Below are 16,255 nucleotides of genomic sequence, written 5' to 3'. Positions count from 1 at the left end.
ACAGATCGGGATTGACCAAACACATAAGGATTTGCGAATGTACTGTAAATATTCAACAAGTTTAACTTTTATGCTTGTTGGCCACAACAATTGTCCAAGCAGATCGGGGAGGAAAACCCTCTTTTAACACACCCAACAACACAGGATAATTGTTCAGGATCATCTTTTTTGAGACATCCCACTATTGGGTCTTTGTGGACCTTAGTCAGAATGGGAAGCAAATGTTCTAATTCGGCCCAATTATTGGTATGTGTTTACCCCACTTAAGTCTGCTTTCTCCCTCACAATCTTGTGTTATTGTGTGAATCAGGATGATCAAACTAGCATGCAAACAGCATCATTCAAGACTGACTCAATGTAACTAGCATGTTCTCTATTCAAACTTAAAGACCACCCCAACATTAATTGTCCCTGGTATCAAGATCTCAAACACACCCTTTATAAGTAAAAAAGACACACACACACACTGATGCACCAGCGTTTCTGGTCCTGCCACACCCTTTTTTCTCTTTTTGCTGTCATGTTGACGGGGTGTCAAGTGTCCTCCCTCCTTGAAATACTGCCTGGTACCAAAACGGTGTCAATCACTATCTCGGTAAGAAACTGCAACTCCATTCGCCACCTCATTGGTCAGCGGGGTGCTCAGGACTTTCAGGATAGGTCGGAGATGCTTGGCAAAGGGTCGGAGGGATTGATGAGTGGCAGCAGGCGGGTCCCTGTGGATCTGATTCTGATCAGGGGAAATTGAATGATACTTAAGGGAATTTGATCTCAAAGTTCAGATAACTAGCACACATAAAGAATTCATCGAGATTGAGTCTGGTTGCTTATTTTTTCCTAAAGCAAATGCATGATCTACGTTTTCACATGTAAAGTGACAATCATCTATGTGGTTTGGGGTTCAAATCTCACCACCGACCTTCCTCAGCTCTCGTTTTCACCCACATTTCGAAAACATGCCTTTTAGCTGAGTACTTTATGCCTAGGTGTAGCCTGTTTTTCTTAACAAAAGTTACGTGAAGAGTCAAAAATTTTCATACGTGTGAATGGGAGTTTGACAGCTATTTTGAAAGGACAAACTGAAGTTGTACACTACAACGTGTGTCATGTTAATTAATGCACTCAAATATAGAAATACTAATGCATATTATATTAAAACATGATTACATTATTTTAACTTGTCTGGCAGGACTATTAACCTGCTCCATACTACAGTACGTTAAAATAGAGGTAGACTCAGTATAACTTCTGTGCTCTACTGAGCATAATTTATTTTCTATTGAAGCTTTTATAAACTATCCAAACAAGGTCAATGTCAATGTATTCAGAGAGGGAAAAAGAGAAATGTGTGCTGGTTTTCATACGTCTCTCACCAAAGGTAATCTTAGATTTAATTGAAGACTCTAAATTGTCCATAAGTCTGAATGTGAGTGTAAACGGTCATTTATCTGCATCCCGCGAATGACTGGTGACTCGTCCAGGGTGTTCATGTTCCCTTACCAAAAGTCAGGTAGGATAGGCACTGAGCAATCCGCCACCGTAATGAGGACTAGCGCTTTAGAAAATCCTCTCAATTGGCTGATGCAGTATTCATCTTCAACTGTCCATTTTATCTTCAGTAATAATCACGACAACTCAAACTGCACAGTCCGATAGTCAATGTCTAATGCCACGTTCCGTCTTTAATGGGACAGTCATTTTCACAGCCTGAGCAACATTACAGCATTCAACAGACATAATTAACCCATCAAGCTGTTCTTGTGTTATTCCTCTCCACACTACGTTATACGTTTCTTGCAACGTGTATGAGTAGGCTGCTAAAAAAAAACACTCAAAGCAACAATATGTACTAAGTGTAGAAAAACAAAAGCTTCCATTTCATTTGAATGGCCTGCTGGCTGGCATCCTTGTTGTTACCACGGTCACGTTATTGAGTTTTTAGCCACTTAACACTATTCTTTACAGTGGCAGACATACTCATTAACTGCACTTCACGACTATATAGTGCACATCCCAATTGTGGTAAAAAGTGAAAGACGCAAACGCACACATGCTGACAGTAAGCCTCTATGCGTGTCAGCAAATCTCTACTGCAGACCTCACGTAGCAGTGGGATTGTTTTTCCTTTATGCTGCCATATTTCATCACTCAAGTCAAGTGTGCGCGCGAGACTCTTCTCCCCTTTTTACCCCAGTCGGTGTGCTTCGATGAGAAAATGAATGGAGTGTGTTGGGACCACGTGTGTTTACAGTACACAGCAGTCAGGTTAAAAGGGCAATTTTCTTCTCTATCATCTTCTCAGAGAAGATGATATCTGCCCATGTTCATTACTGGCATGTTATATTTTTAGAAGGTGTTTTTTTTTTAGGCTAATGCTCATACACAATGTGTACAACTCTAATAACAGAGTGAAGTCACTAGTGAGCCAATGTCACAAGCAATCTCAAGTATAGTACTGCCATAATGCTGCAGTTTGAAGGCATGTTGTGCAACAAGTGTTTAGGTTGGTTAGGCTTTTATTTGTTTCTTTTGGGTGAACAAAGTCGTAGATGATATTTACAGAATTATGTAAAATTAGAACTTCTTACGTATTAGTTTGCATGGCACGAGGTTGATCATTAAGTCCATATGGATAAATGAGTATGGATAAAAAAAGACACTGCCAACGTGGAGATGTTAAAGGATGACTGTCTAAGACAGACAGGCAGCATGTGTGCCACCCTGCAGCCTATTTAGGAAGTTGGGCCTGAATTAAGTGTAATTTTTTTAGTTATGTGAACATTTTCAGCTTGACTATTTGTGAACTAAATTATTTTCTTTGAAAAATCAAAGACCTTCCATCCATCCATCCATTTTCTGTACTGCTTATCCTCACGAGGGTCGCGGACGTGCTGGAGCCTCTCCCAGCTATCTTCTGGCGAGAGGCGGGGTACACCCTGAACTGGTCGCCAGCCAATCGCAGGGCACATATAAACAAACAGCCATTCACACTCACATTCACAACTACGGGCGATTGAGAGTCACCAGTTAACCTACTATGCATGTTTTTGGGATATGGCAGGAAACCGGAGTACCCGTAGAAAACCCACGCAGGCACGTGGAGAACATGCAAACTCCACACAGGCAGGGCCGGGATTTGAACTACGGTCCTTAGAACTGTAAGGCAGATGTGCTAACCAGTCGTTCATCAAAGACCTTTTCAATAAAAATAGATTTTCTTTTTCAAATTAACCTCTTAATTGCTTAATATATATTAACATATTAAAATCCCCTGAAAAAAAATTATTCGCTTTAACCTTGAACAACAAATTAAAAATTAATAATTTTACTCAATTCACTAAAAATGAGGATGTTGTTGTTCATTTGAACTCTTCACATGCTGCATATAGTTGCCGTCAGGTTGTTTGGTTGTTTTTCCATCTTTGTGATCTTTTTCTCTTTTCATATTTTCTTTGTTTTTTTATGGTTCTCCCCTAGTTGACGTGAGCACGGCAGCACTGCCCACGCAGGTGCCCCCCACGACCACAACAATTCTCCCTATGGACCTGCGGATGGTTGACCACCACCACCAACAGAACCCCTATGGATTACTCCCCCAGCCACACCCGGCACCGCCCACTTCCACTGCTTGCCCCACATCTAATGAGCCAGGCAATGGGCCAGTCATTAGTAAGTGGCGTTGATCTCTGAGTGATGAGGTCTCAATTCATGTGCGGTCAGAGGTTGATTATTATTATTATTATTATTTTTAACCCATCTGCAGGCCACCAAGAGCAACAGCTGCAGCAGGAGCTGGTGGCTCTCAAACACAAGCAGCAGCTCCAGAGACAGTTACTTATTGCTGAGTTTCAGAGGCAGCATGAGCAGCTGTCCAGGCAGCATGAAGCCCAGCTACATGATCATATCCAGGTGAGGGTCTCTCCAGAGGAGGGCATACAGTAAGTCACACATGGTCGCTGTCGGGCGGAATCCTTGCATCTCCCAAAAAAAAACAAAAAACGCTTGCTTGCATCTTGCTTGAGTAACCAAACACTGCATCATTTAATTTGGTATTATACCTTATATTGCTATCGTATACCATTGTGCACTAACATCCAAACAACACAATATCCATCCATCCATTTTATGTACCGCTTCTCCTCACTAGGGTAGCGGACGTGCTGGAGCCTATCCCAGCTATCTTCGGGCACGAGGCAGGGTACACCCTGAACTGGTTGCCAACCAATCACAGGGCACATATAAACAAACAATCATTCACACTCATATTCACACCTCTGGGCAATTTAGAGTCTTCAATTAATCTACCATCTATGTTTTTGGAATGTGGGTGGAAACCAGAGTACACGGAGAAAACCCATGCAGGCACAGGGGCGAACACGCAAACTCCACACAGAGGAGACTGTCCATCCATCCATCCATTTTCTGAGCCGCTTCACCTCACCAGGGTCGCGGGCGTGCTGGAGCCTATCCCAGCTATCATCGGGCAGAAGGCGGGGTACACCCTGAACTGGTTGCCAGCCAATCGCAGGGCACATACAAACAAACAACCATTCACACTCGCATTCACACCTACGGGCAATTTAGAGTCTCCGATGCATGTTTTTGGGATGTGGGAAGAAACCGGAGTGCCTGGAGAAAACCCACGCAGGCACGGGGAGAACATGCAAACTCCACACAGGCGGGTCGGGGATTGAACCCGGGTCCTCAGAGCTGTGAGGTTGACGCTCTAACCAGTCGTCCACTGTGCCGCCCCAGAGGAGACTGAATTTGAAAAATAAAATGTATATTTTTTTAAGAAGTAAAACAAGATAAACCAGTGTCAAGGATGACCCATCCATCAATTTAGTATAAAATCATCTTTTGAGAATTATATTAAATACAGTGGGGCATTGAGATACCAAATTAATTCAGTCTGTGACCACAGTCGCAACTCAAAATACTTGTATCTCAAATCATAAGTCCTCATTGAAATGACTGCAAATGCCATTAATCTGTTCCAGCCTCCCCCCCCAAAAAAAACAGAAAAATGTAATGTGTTGTAATAAGACAAATAGCACTCTATTACAATATTTTACTTTAGTAATAACAATTAAATAAAATGTAAAAAATTAAACAGTTTGTGCATCATGATTACCATATTTTCACGACTATAGGGCGCACCGTATTAAAAGGCGCAGTCTCAGTTACGGGGTCTATTTTAGAATTTAACACATACATAAGGCGCACCGTATTATTGGCTGAATAGCGATAATTTGTGAATAATTGATGCTCATTATAATTGCTTTGAAAAAAACAACTTTTTTCTGGGGAAAAAAATTCACCCAGCCAATCGCAGGGCGCACATGTTTTTGGGACGAGGGAGAAAACCGCAGTGCCCGGAGAAAACCCATGGAGGCACGGGGAGAACATGCAAACTCCACACAGGCGGGGCTGGGATTTGAACCCCGGTACTCAGAACTGTGAGGAAGATGTGCTAACGAGTCGCCCACCGTGCCGCCCACAATACAACACCTCCCCAAACTAATTTTCAGTTGGTAATTTAATTGACTAAAAAAAATCAGCTAATCTATTACACTGTCATTGATTAAAGTGGTAAAGTAAGCGCAGACTGCCGTGAGCGCAGACAGCAATGTAGACGGCTGGTACCCGGCGACCCCCTGACCAGACAAAGTCTTTAAAGTCATTAGACGTCAGTAGGGTATACCTTACCACCGCTAGTTAGAATGTATTGTAATGCTCCCATAAGTGCTCAAGGATAGACACAGTTGCCAGTGCACTTTCAATCGCTTTATTGAACAAAATAATGTTCATAATCATGTAATCTCATCTGTGTTTGTTAGTTTTATAGTGACAGATAAAGTTAGATGTCGGAGTTGTTGTGACTCTTATATTTGAATTGCAAACCTTGCGTGTTGCCATTCTCTTTTCCCCCCTATTTTAGTATAAAAAACATAATCCTTGAACCATTGCTTTTTTCCCTTCCCCACATCATGCAATTCCTCTGTTTAGCTGCTCTCTCTCTCACCAACAGCACCAACAGGATTTAATGACGTTGAAACATCAGCAGGAGCTGTTGGAGCATCAGAGGAAGGTGGAGCAGCAGCGCAATGAGCAGCAGTTGGAGAAGCAGCACCGGGAACATAAGATACTGCAGCTCAAAAACAAGGAGCGGGGCCAAGAAAGTGAGTAGATATCCTACACAAAGGATCATTTGAAGGAAAATGATTTTTCCCTTTGTAGTCACTATCAATCTCTTGGGAAACGCTGACTCACTTTGTGGCAGCAAGTGTTATAGAGCCTTGACCTTTGTTTCCCTTCTACCCCAGCGTCAATCCATACAGCCTGGCAGCTAGAACCCACACACTCACTTTAGGGCAGTGTTTTCCATCCTTTATTGAGCCAAGGCATATATTAGAGCCACTGACAACTGGAGTGGAGCAACTCCATTTTTGTCATATTGCAGGACAGTGATTTAAGGTTTTATGACTGCAGTAAAGTCTATGAGCCATGAGTGATGCAATTTTAAATCTTAATCTTAAAATCTTGGTGGTTAATACTTCTTTTGGATATTTTTTTTGTCCAGAAATTGTGGTCTTCAGATTTTGGTATTCTATACTCACTTATACCGCAGACAAATTCATTGGTCCATGATTGTCAATAAAACACTCAACTGTCTTCGCTCTCTGTTCACTATGCATACCACCTTCTCCCCCCCCGATCTCTGATCCAGCTGTTTTATTAACTGATCTTCTTGTCAATTTTCTGCCCCAAAGGACTAGATTCAGACCTGCAACTAATGATTAAAAACATCTAATTCATTCCAGTATTATTGTTTGAAAACTTTGTGAAGGTTGCTGTACATGATCACTGCACCTGTTTTTAGCCTGTTTTCAACCTTTTATTCACTATGTGCTATGATGTAATTTAATGTATTATGTAAATATCAGGGCGGCATGGTGGTTGACTTGTGAGCACATCCGCCTCACAGTTCTGAGGACCCGGATTCAAATCCGGCCTCACCTGTGTGGAGTTTGCAATGATCTCCCCGTGCCTGCATGAGTTTTCTCCAGGTACTCTGGTTTCCTCCCACATCCCAAAAACATGCATGGTAGGTTAATTGAAGACTCTAAATTGTCTGTAGGTATGAATGTAGGTGTGAATGATTGTTTGTTTATATGTGCCCTGCAATTGGCTGGCAACCAGTTCAGGGTGTACCCCGCCTCCTGCCCGCAGTTAGCTGGGATAGGCTCCAGCATACCCCGACCCTAGTGAGGATAAGCGGTACAGAAAATGGATGGACGGATGGATGTAACTATCACGCTGCGCAGTTTGTTGTATAGTATATATATTTGTGTTTGATTTCATTTTGCTTTGTTTTACTCTGCTGTCTCCTACCAGGTCGGTATTGAAAAATGGGAATCTGTTCTCAAATGGTTGACCTGAATAAATAAATGTTAAATAAATGAATCCTCATTTTCATAGGTTGGATCCCAGTCAGTGTCATCAAGGTCGCCTTAAAGAAAATAAACAAAATAGGATTAGAAAAACAAGTTTTGTGCAAAAGTGGTCTAAGTAAAATATCACTATTTTATGAAAGCTGATGAATAACATTGACTCAAAAGCTAAAGCACAACTTACTTTCTGAATCTCCTATCAATCTCTGAACCTCACTTTCTGGGATGTTTTGCAGGAGGTGATGGCTGGTTTCATGGGCGTGGCCATCTTGTAAATTGGAGTTACCTCAGTGTTGCATTGATTAATCAGACACAGTGCTATAAAGGACTGCGCCCCTATATGTAAAGAAATTGGTACTGAAACCTTAATTTTGACCAGTATTCCTCTGAAAGATATGCCTTTTCTCGATTAATTTCTGTATTTAAAAATGACCAAAACGGAGTTAGCTTACTCTAGTTCTCAGTTGCTGATTTTACATTAGAACACTTTCAAGGCACACAATCAGACAAAAATGTCACAACAAGTTTATACAGTATGATGATGTGTGGTGGTAGTGGAAGAACATTTAATTGTTCTTTCTGTCACTATACGCCACTGGTAAGATAGATGAACGCACATGTATTATTTTTAGTCAATAAATAAAAAATATGTCACTCTGGGACGAAGGGAAGTTGCATTATTTCATGTGGAAACTTGATGGTCTCTCCTGAGACACCGATGTTCACAATGGTTGGGAATCGCTGCCTTAGGGAGATACAGCTAAAAAAGCAATTGATGGCAAGACCAAGTGGAATTTATTTTGTCATTTCTTGTTCACATTTGGTAAAGCGCTAATTTGTTTGTTTTTATTTTTTTTATTTTCATTTTTTTGCATAGTGTGAGTGTGAAAGGTGTGTTGTTTTTTTTCCAGTGCAGATTATATTTACAGTTTGAAGTTTAACCAATGTGAAAACCAGAGAGCTTTCTATGGGTGAAAAACAAGCACAAACAATCAATGTAGCAATCAGTTGATTTCTTAGTCATTCATAATGTTACCATGCACCTCTGTGGATTTTATTCACGGTGTTGTGTCCAAAGATCCGCAAAGCTGCAATAATGACTTGTTCATCAAGACGTTTTTAGAGTCCTTGATTCCTTATTAGGTTTTCTGAGTGGACAAGATAAGTCACTTTTCTTCCTGTGTGTTTGTCTCAGGTGCGGTGGCCAGCACAGAGGTAAAGATGAGACTTCAAGAGTTTGTCCTGAACAAGAAGAAAGCCTTGGCTCAGCGAAACTTAAACCACTGTCTGCCCAGTGATCCACGCTACTGGTATGGGTGAGTGTCAACCTACAAATGTACAGCGTTTAACAAATGTTTGAAACAACCACCAGATAGTAAGGTTTGTTTAATTTTAGTAGTTGAATGTCATGCTTGATTCATCACGACGTCTCAGAGAAGCCCAGGGAGTAGGCTGAAATTCAGGTACAAAAAGGAAAGTTTGCAATTTCCCATTCTTATTCAAAATAATAAAATGTTGAGAAATTGAAAGAGTCCGAATAAAAGCACATCATGATGTTGGATGGTCTCTTTCCGGCATATGGTCTAATACATTGGTTAATCAATTTAATTAAATCACATCATAATGCTAGATTTTATCTTTATGGCAGGTGGTCTAATAAGTTTGTATTTAAGCACTGCATACATTTATGTACAAACTTCAACAGTGATGTTTTGAAATAAATTGAAATAGAAAGAGTCTGCATTAAAGCACATTATGATGTTAGGGGGTCTCTTTATGGAAGGTGCTCTAATACAATAGTTTAGCAATACATATATTTTCTGTAGAGAAGTAAAACGTGATGTTTTATAATAAATGGTAAAACTTTCAGAGCACACTGAAATTGAAAGTGTACACATTAAAACATGTTGTTGTCATTGATTGAAAGCTGACTCTTTTTGTAAACCAAATTTGTGAAGGTGAGTGTTTGAGAAAGAAACAACAATTGGCGCCTCACCTGCATTTCAGTGTTTGAAAAGTGGAAAGCGAATATTTCCGGTATTTAGACCTCCATAGTGTCAATTTCTTTTTAAAAAACACCTTGGTTTTGTCATACAAGTGTCCAGAAAAGGCCCCTCTGGGAGCTACTTCTGTTTGACCCAGTTTTGTTTCCGCTTTGTCCATATTTGGCTAAGACCGCCCACTTTCCTCTGATTGGTTGCCTCCGTGTGCACTTGTGAGAGGACACGCGTTTGTTATGTTGACAGCGCTGACTCCGGAGCGGAAAAGGAAGGCGGACATGTTCGCTAGTGACGTAGATAAGCTTGAAAAATTAGAATGACCTGATTTCAAGTCTCTTGGCAGAAAAACATCTGTAGCTCCGGAATGTGTGGACGATTTCAATTCATATTTCACATGTTTACTGGGGCACCATAGAGCCAATATAAAATCCCAAATACTGGCAAAAGTTGGTTTGGCAAAATATGTCCCCTTTAAAACATTTCTCGTTAGAAACAAAGAACATCTCCCTCTAGTGTTGGCCAACTCGTCTGTCTTTTCTCCAATCTCCTTTCTAGTTCTCATCTTTGCTATGTATTCTTCTGCCATTTGTAGAGGAAGTTCGCCTCTTTAGCTGGTGAAGAGAGAGAGACAAATACTGCATGCAAGTAGTCTCATTTGTTTCTGCTCTATTCAACGTTTTTCTCCAGTCCACCCACACTGGTGTTCATAATGCTACGATTGACCTTGCAGATGGAGACCAGCTTTCTTTCTCGTTGTTGGATTTGTGCACATGAGTTAAGTCGGTCAGGTTGACAGTAAAATAAGTTCACCAGCAGGGCTCCCGTGGGTGTTTAAATTATTTTTTTTTTTTATTGTAATATTATGCTTTTTTTTTTCAAGTAAGGTCAGGTTGTGATTACAACAGTTCCAGTTGTAAAAATAATAATAATAATAAATAAATAAGTTAATAAAATGTCTCTGACATTCTTACGTAACAAAACACTATGTTAATATCCATTTTGGGTAGTCACTCGGTTTTGGGGGTGCGCTTCTCATGCAAATATACATTGCGGCTTTTGCTTCTATGACAACTTGGAGCAAAGCAAGGGCATTTTGTTTTCAAAATAGCGACTACAAACAAATCCAGTGAATTTTGGTGGTTTTATTGGAGATTTCTGGAGACTGAAACTGAGTGGATTCGCAAACGCACCTCACACATCTCATTGTTTATCATTCTTAACCACTATTAATAGTAAAAAATTATATTATGGAACACTCAGTGCTTACTAGTCTTACTACTTTTCATATGACTTGGCTTAAGCGGGGTACACAGACAGTATACCAATAATCGGGCGGAATTTGAGCATTTTCCCTTCCTTGCGTTCAAAGTCTAGATTCTTGGATAGCTCTAAAATATTATCCTGTGGTGTGGAGTGTGCTAAAAGTGATTTTACCTCACCGATGAGCACATACAGTACATGGCGATTTCCCCCCGCCCCCATGTTTGGGATCTTCCACGTTAACATTTTAAAAATTGGTATGTGTACAGTGTGTGAGGCTGATCCTTTTTTTGGAATTGAGTATTGCTTATTGTGCTGTCTGCCAGGATAGACATAGACATGACGTGCCTCTATACACAGACCTTGGAAAAGTATACAAATGCTGTATAAAACAAGCACCCATCAACTAAATTTGTGAGTGTTGCAGGTTTAGTGATTTTTTAATGTTTTTTTTGTTTTGTTTTTTCCCCTAGGAAAACCCAACACAGTTCACTGGATCAAAGCTCTCCTCCCCAAGCGGTAATGTCACCTTACCCTCATGCAGTGCTGGGCACATACGACTCGAAAGATGACTTTCCATTACGCAAAACAGGTAATGAAGAGGGGTATCTTACATCGAGAGTACAGTGAATCTTGTAGGATAGGGACCAATCCCTGCTGCGAATAATGAAAATCTGTGAGAAATTGATTCCCCCCTTAAAGGGATTTGTAATTGCCTATATAGTAGATGTCTCAAGATTTGGTTAGTATTGATTTATTTACTGTGTTCTGCAACACCACAGATATCTAGTATGTACAAAATCCTGAACCCATGTTACATAAACAACTATCTTCAGTAGTTAAATTATTTAACACGAATAAGCAACCTATACATGAGGCACATCAATAAGATTAGCTAGCATACTTGTCTAAATAACACGCTAGGACAAGAGAAATCATTAAACTCACCTTTTGGCATCTGTACACAATGATTGTACGGGAATACAGAAAAATTGTAACAGCAAAGTAGACTACTGTTAGTAGCTGCATAGGAAGAGAAGCTAAAGCAAACATTTCACTTTGACTGTTCCCTCAGATGAGGTGCATTCGGGACCACCACAAAAAACAGAACACCTTACACACAAATGACATAACACCATGAATAAATTAGGCCTTTTATTTCTTTGTTTGAGCACAAAACGTTTAAGAAAGTTTTTCAGCGGATAACGGAGGAGGTTCCCGAAAAATCAGCGAATATCCTCAACATTATCCTGTTTGCCTTGTATGTGTTAGTAATTATTTTATGTGTTATTATTATTATTATTATTTTTTTTTTTTTGCATAGACTTTAGTAATTTCACTTTTAATGCTGTCCGTGAGGTTTTGGTAGTTTTGTTGCGGTATAATCTTAGCATGACTTGCAGTACTGACAAATTGAAAAAGTGAAGGATTTTAAAGGCTTTTGGCTTTTCTTTTTTTCCATTGTGGCTGAGCGACTAATCGTGTTTACCCATTAATTCCATTTCATTGATCAAGATGATTTTTTTAAAATAAATTTTTAAAATTGAAGGAACGTCCATATGGACATACACACATTACATTAATAACATGCCTGTGAACAAACGGGAGCTTATTTAAAAAAGCAGTCAGTCAGTTAAAGAGTGTTGCCGACTTAGCAGATTTGGTGACTTTATTGAATTTTCCGACCCCTCCAGCAACTATTTAAAAAAAAAAAAAAAAAAGAAGCAACAAGTGAGTTTAATTACCATAAATAAAAAGGAAAACTTGTTCTGAACTGTCATTTGCTTTTACTATAAGCGAGGGGAAAACACTTTTGTGAAAACAATTGGAGATTTTATTTTTAGGCCTTATCGCCCAGCCCTATTTTCTATTCATGTTTAGACAGATGCAGACAAACCTATTCAGTCCCACTCATCCACAGACGTCATAGACCAAGTTGTTCAACCTCAGTCCTTGCCTTTAGGGTACCACCTGCTCTCATGTCCCTCTGTCTGTGTCAAGTAAGGTCAGGTTGTGATTATTCACTCACTGTCAGCAGCTTCTTAAGTAATTCGGCTTGCTCCTCTGTGTTCTTTACATTGCCAGCAACTTGTTGTCATATTAAGTCAATTCACTCGTCTTTTAATTTCAGTTGTACATTCCTTGCCTTTCTGAGTTTTATTCATATTTTGTCCTTAGCATTTTCCTTTGCTTTTGATTAAAATCAGCAAAGACCGATTATCGAATGCCCCAGAAAGATTATCCAGAGCAATTATTTTGTGGTGTGGGGTGTGTTAAGAGTGTTTTTTTTTTTTGTCCTGCTCAGGAAATGGTCAGACCATAAATCACCTGTTCAATATGTAAAGCAGTGATAATCGGACTGATTTTAAGCTACATTTTCTCCCTTCCAATGAATGTCAGCGAAGGTCCGATTATCAGACAATTTAGAAAAATAATCATGGGGTGTGTTTAGAAAAGACTAATGTTCAGTTTCTCCCGGAATCGTTCAAATTTAAAAATTTCGGTTCCCAGTTTCGATGCCTATAGTCCGCCCGCCCAGAAGAGGTGAGGAAAACCAACAAAGAAATGGCGAAAAACAACGAAGAAGAACGCACACGAAGATGTGCTTGTGCCCAACAGCAGCAACGGCTAACAAAAGTGTGTCTTAACTTTGTTAAAATTAATGACCAGTCGCCTCAGTGCAACACTTGGAATAAGATTATATTGTGCAAAGGAGGCTTTCACGATGTGTAGCATCTGACGCGCTCCGAGCCTCAGCCTACACCGCGTGGAGGTTCAGGGAAGTCAACTCTCAGTCAACTGGGTGAGTAAAACAATAAAATACGTCTATGACAGCTAACAAGGTAAACGGTTTGTTGCACTTTTGCACTGATGGTTTTTAGCGTTTATTTTAGTCTTCAAACCAACGTAAGAGCCGATGACAGAAAAAAAAGCTTAACATTGAACTAACACTTCACCGTAGCAACTTTACATCACAATGAATTGGGACAAAATTCACATAAACGTTGTCGCACAATATCACAAACACTAACCTTGTGCCTCATCGGTGAAAATCGGGAAAGGAATCAACATTTTATAGAATTTGGTTCCATCCATTAAAAAAAATAAACTCACCGGTGCCATGTAAAGTTACTTTTCGTGTGAAAATGCTGAGTTCCGGTGCATACCCTTCAAAATAAAAGGCTACAAGCTCAAAACAGGAAATCAAGTTAAAACTTGCACATACAGTATAAACCATCTGATGTTATAAAACAGTCCCAAATAACCATTTTAACAATGCTATATTTAAGTTTTAGCTGAAACATTAATTAATGAATACTAAGTCAATTGGGTTATTTCCACACACAATGCCTTTTAGTTCATAGGTTTGATATTGATACTGGTTAAAAAGAACCCTGAGTCAAATTTTCACTTTAGTCTACACTGCTGTCTGCTAAGAAAATGGATGTTCATAATTTGGACACACTTGATTTAAACCATGCAAACTTTTTTGACCCAGCCCCATAAAAGAATCGGAATCGAGAATCGTTTGGAACCGGAATCGAACTAAGGAACCTGGATTGGAATTGGAACCGGAATTGGACAAATTGAAACGGTGCCCAACTCGAGTTTAGAGTGGTTTTTTTTCTCACCTATCTGCCCAGGAAATGGTCGCAGCCGACAATTGTACATTAAACCAGTTCAACAAGGTCAACATCAAGGCCGGCAGATAGATGGTGACGTTTAACGGAACTATAGCAAGTTAAGCTAAATGAGCTAATTTCTCGTAGTATACAACTACTCTTTCTTCTTCTTTGTATTCTCTGGCAGTCGGAATGCTCAGTGGCACCCGACTGCCTCTAACAGGTCAGTCTTTGTACGATGACATATAGGCTATTGTTATTTTCTAGTACACCAAACTTTAAATACATTGTAAGAACGCACATGGCAATTTCTTTCCTCGAGCATGCAGAGTCTGTCATGTTTTAAAAATCAGGTGTAATGTAAAAAATCGGTACGTGTTTACCACGCTACTAACTGTGCCAGTCTTTACTGTGCAGAAATATATAAAACATTGGTATGGGTCATGTGCGTCAATATAGATAAGATCAAATGGCCAGCGCTATGAATTTTGTTCAACAGGAAGTGAGGAACAGAGGACGCCACAGTTGTATGCTCCTCTGACGAGCCCCGCTGTCATGCATGACGTTTCTTTTTTTGTTTTTTTTCTGCCCGTGGTGACCCATTTTAGAAATGTCCATGTGAATTATAGATATGCTGTGAATTATTTTCTGTCTAGTGAGCTCAGACATGCAGCAAAGTGCAACAGGCGCACATTGTCCAAATCTGTGAGAGGCTTTGCTATACTGGCTCTGAGCAAACAGAGAAGCACTTTGAATGCAATCCCAGGAAGTCCGTTTGGCCTGCATGGACAACGCAGCGCTCTCGGTCATTGTCACACTCCCACACACGCACATGCACACGCATTCACACGCACACAAACAAACACACGCACGCACACACGCTTGTGACATTTTTGTGTTATTCATTGAAGAAATGCATTATGCTTCCCCTACTCTCAACAATCAGATCTGATAACTGCTACATGCTTGTTTCCGTATTGAAAGGGAACATATTATGGGAAATTGTTTGATTACCCCTGCATCGAGTTTCTCCGAAGACTTCTCCGAAGCTAGGCTGGGTGAAGATCGCCCACTTTGACTTTTTCTGGACTAAAATGTCTGAGACACTATCACGTCAAAGCCAAAAAGCCAAGCAGAGCTATAGTGAGTTTTGTTTGACGCACAGATTAGCTTTAGCTGACAGTTGTCATGGTAACAAAATGTAAATAAATTGGCCCAGCTATGTTTGGGGCAGGGTGAGCAGTTGGCTCATTTTAATGCGAGAGGTCCAACTCCTCATAACAGGATGATTTCAGCAAGACCAATTTTTTTTTAAAAAGAGTGTGTATAGTGTTCTATCATTCTTGATCTTTTGGGCATTTTTACAAAATCATGTCACAAAAATGTCACTATAATATGAATACTGGTTAGCACATCTGCCTCACGGTTCAAATCCGGCCCCGCGTGTGTGGTGTTTGCATGTTCTCCCAGTGCCTGCGTGGGTTTTCTTCGAGGTTTCCTACCACATCCCAAAAACATGCATGGTAGGTTAATTGGAGACTCTTAACTTGCCCATAGGTGTGAATGTGAGTGTGAATGGTTGTTTGTTTATGTGTGCCCTGCGATTAGCTAGCGACCAGTTCAGGGTGTACCCCGCCTCTCGCCCAAAGATAGCTGGGATAGGCTCCAGCACGCCCGCGACCCTAGTGAGGATAAGCGGTACGGAAAATGGATGAATGGATGGATACTAGAGCCTCTGTCTCATTGTTGATGAACACTCAGGCCTACCACTCTACTTAATTCTATTGTTAATGATTCAAGTCAAGTTTATTTGTATAGCCCTTTATCACAAAAGAGTCTGAAAGGGCTTCACAGGCCAACAGATGGCAATTATTGACAACATCCCCTAATCTAAACCCCCCAATCGGGAAAGGAAAAA

The 16,255-nt window shown here is 40.3% G+C and overlaps 1 protein-coding gene across 9 annotated transcripts in view; it reads left to right on the top strand.

Moving 5' to 3' along the window:
• hdac4 (histone deacetylase 4) overlaps positions 1-16,255 on the top strand; it is a 148,514-nt gene that overhangs the window by 65,725 nt on the left and 66,534 nt on the right. For 8 of the 9 annotated variants that reach the window (XM_061791727.1, XM_061791726.1, XM_061791729.1 and 5 more), the window contains 5 exons: positions 3,478-3,669; positions 3,764-3,909; positions 6,032-6,182; positions 8,650-8,770; positions 11,188-11,306. In XM_061791727.1, coding sequence (XP_061647711.1) covers positions 3,540-3,669; positions 3,764-3,909; positions 6,032-6,182; positions 8,650-8,770; positions 11,188-11,306 — 667 coding nt within the window. In that variant the 5' untranslated portion in view covers positions 3,478-3,539. The remainder of the gene's footprint in view (positions 1-3,477; positions 3,670-3,763; positions 3,910-6,031; positions 6,183-8,649; positions 8,771-11,187; positions 11,307-16,255) is intronic. The other variant, XM_061791725.1, reaches the window with a different exon arrangement.

This window comes from Phyllopteryx taeniolatus, chromosome 12, assembly GCF_024500385.1.
Source record: "Phyllopteryx taeniolatus isolate TA_2022b chromosome 12, UOR_Ptae_1.2, whole genome shotgun sequence".
NCBI lineage: Eukaryota > Metazoa > Chordata > Actinopteri > Syngnathiformes > Syngnathidae > Phyllopteryx > Phyllopteryx taeniolatus.
This window is presented reverse-complemented; position numbering and strand designations above follow the sequence as displayed.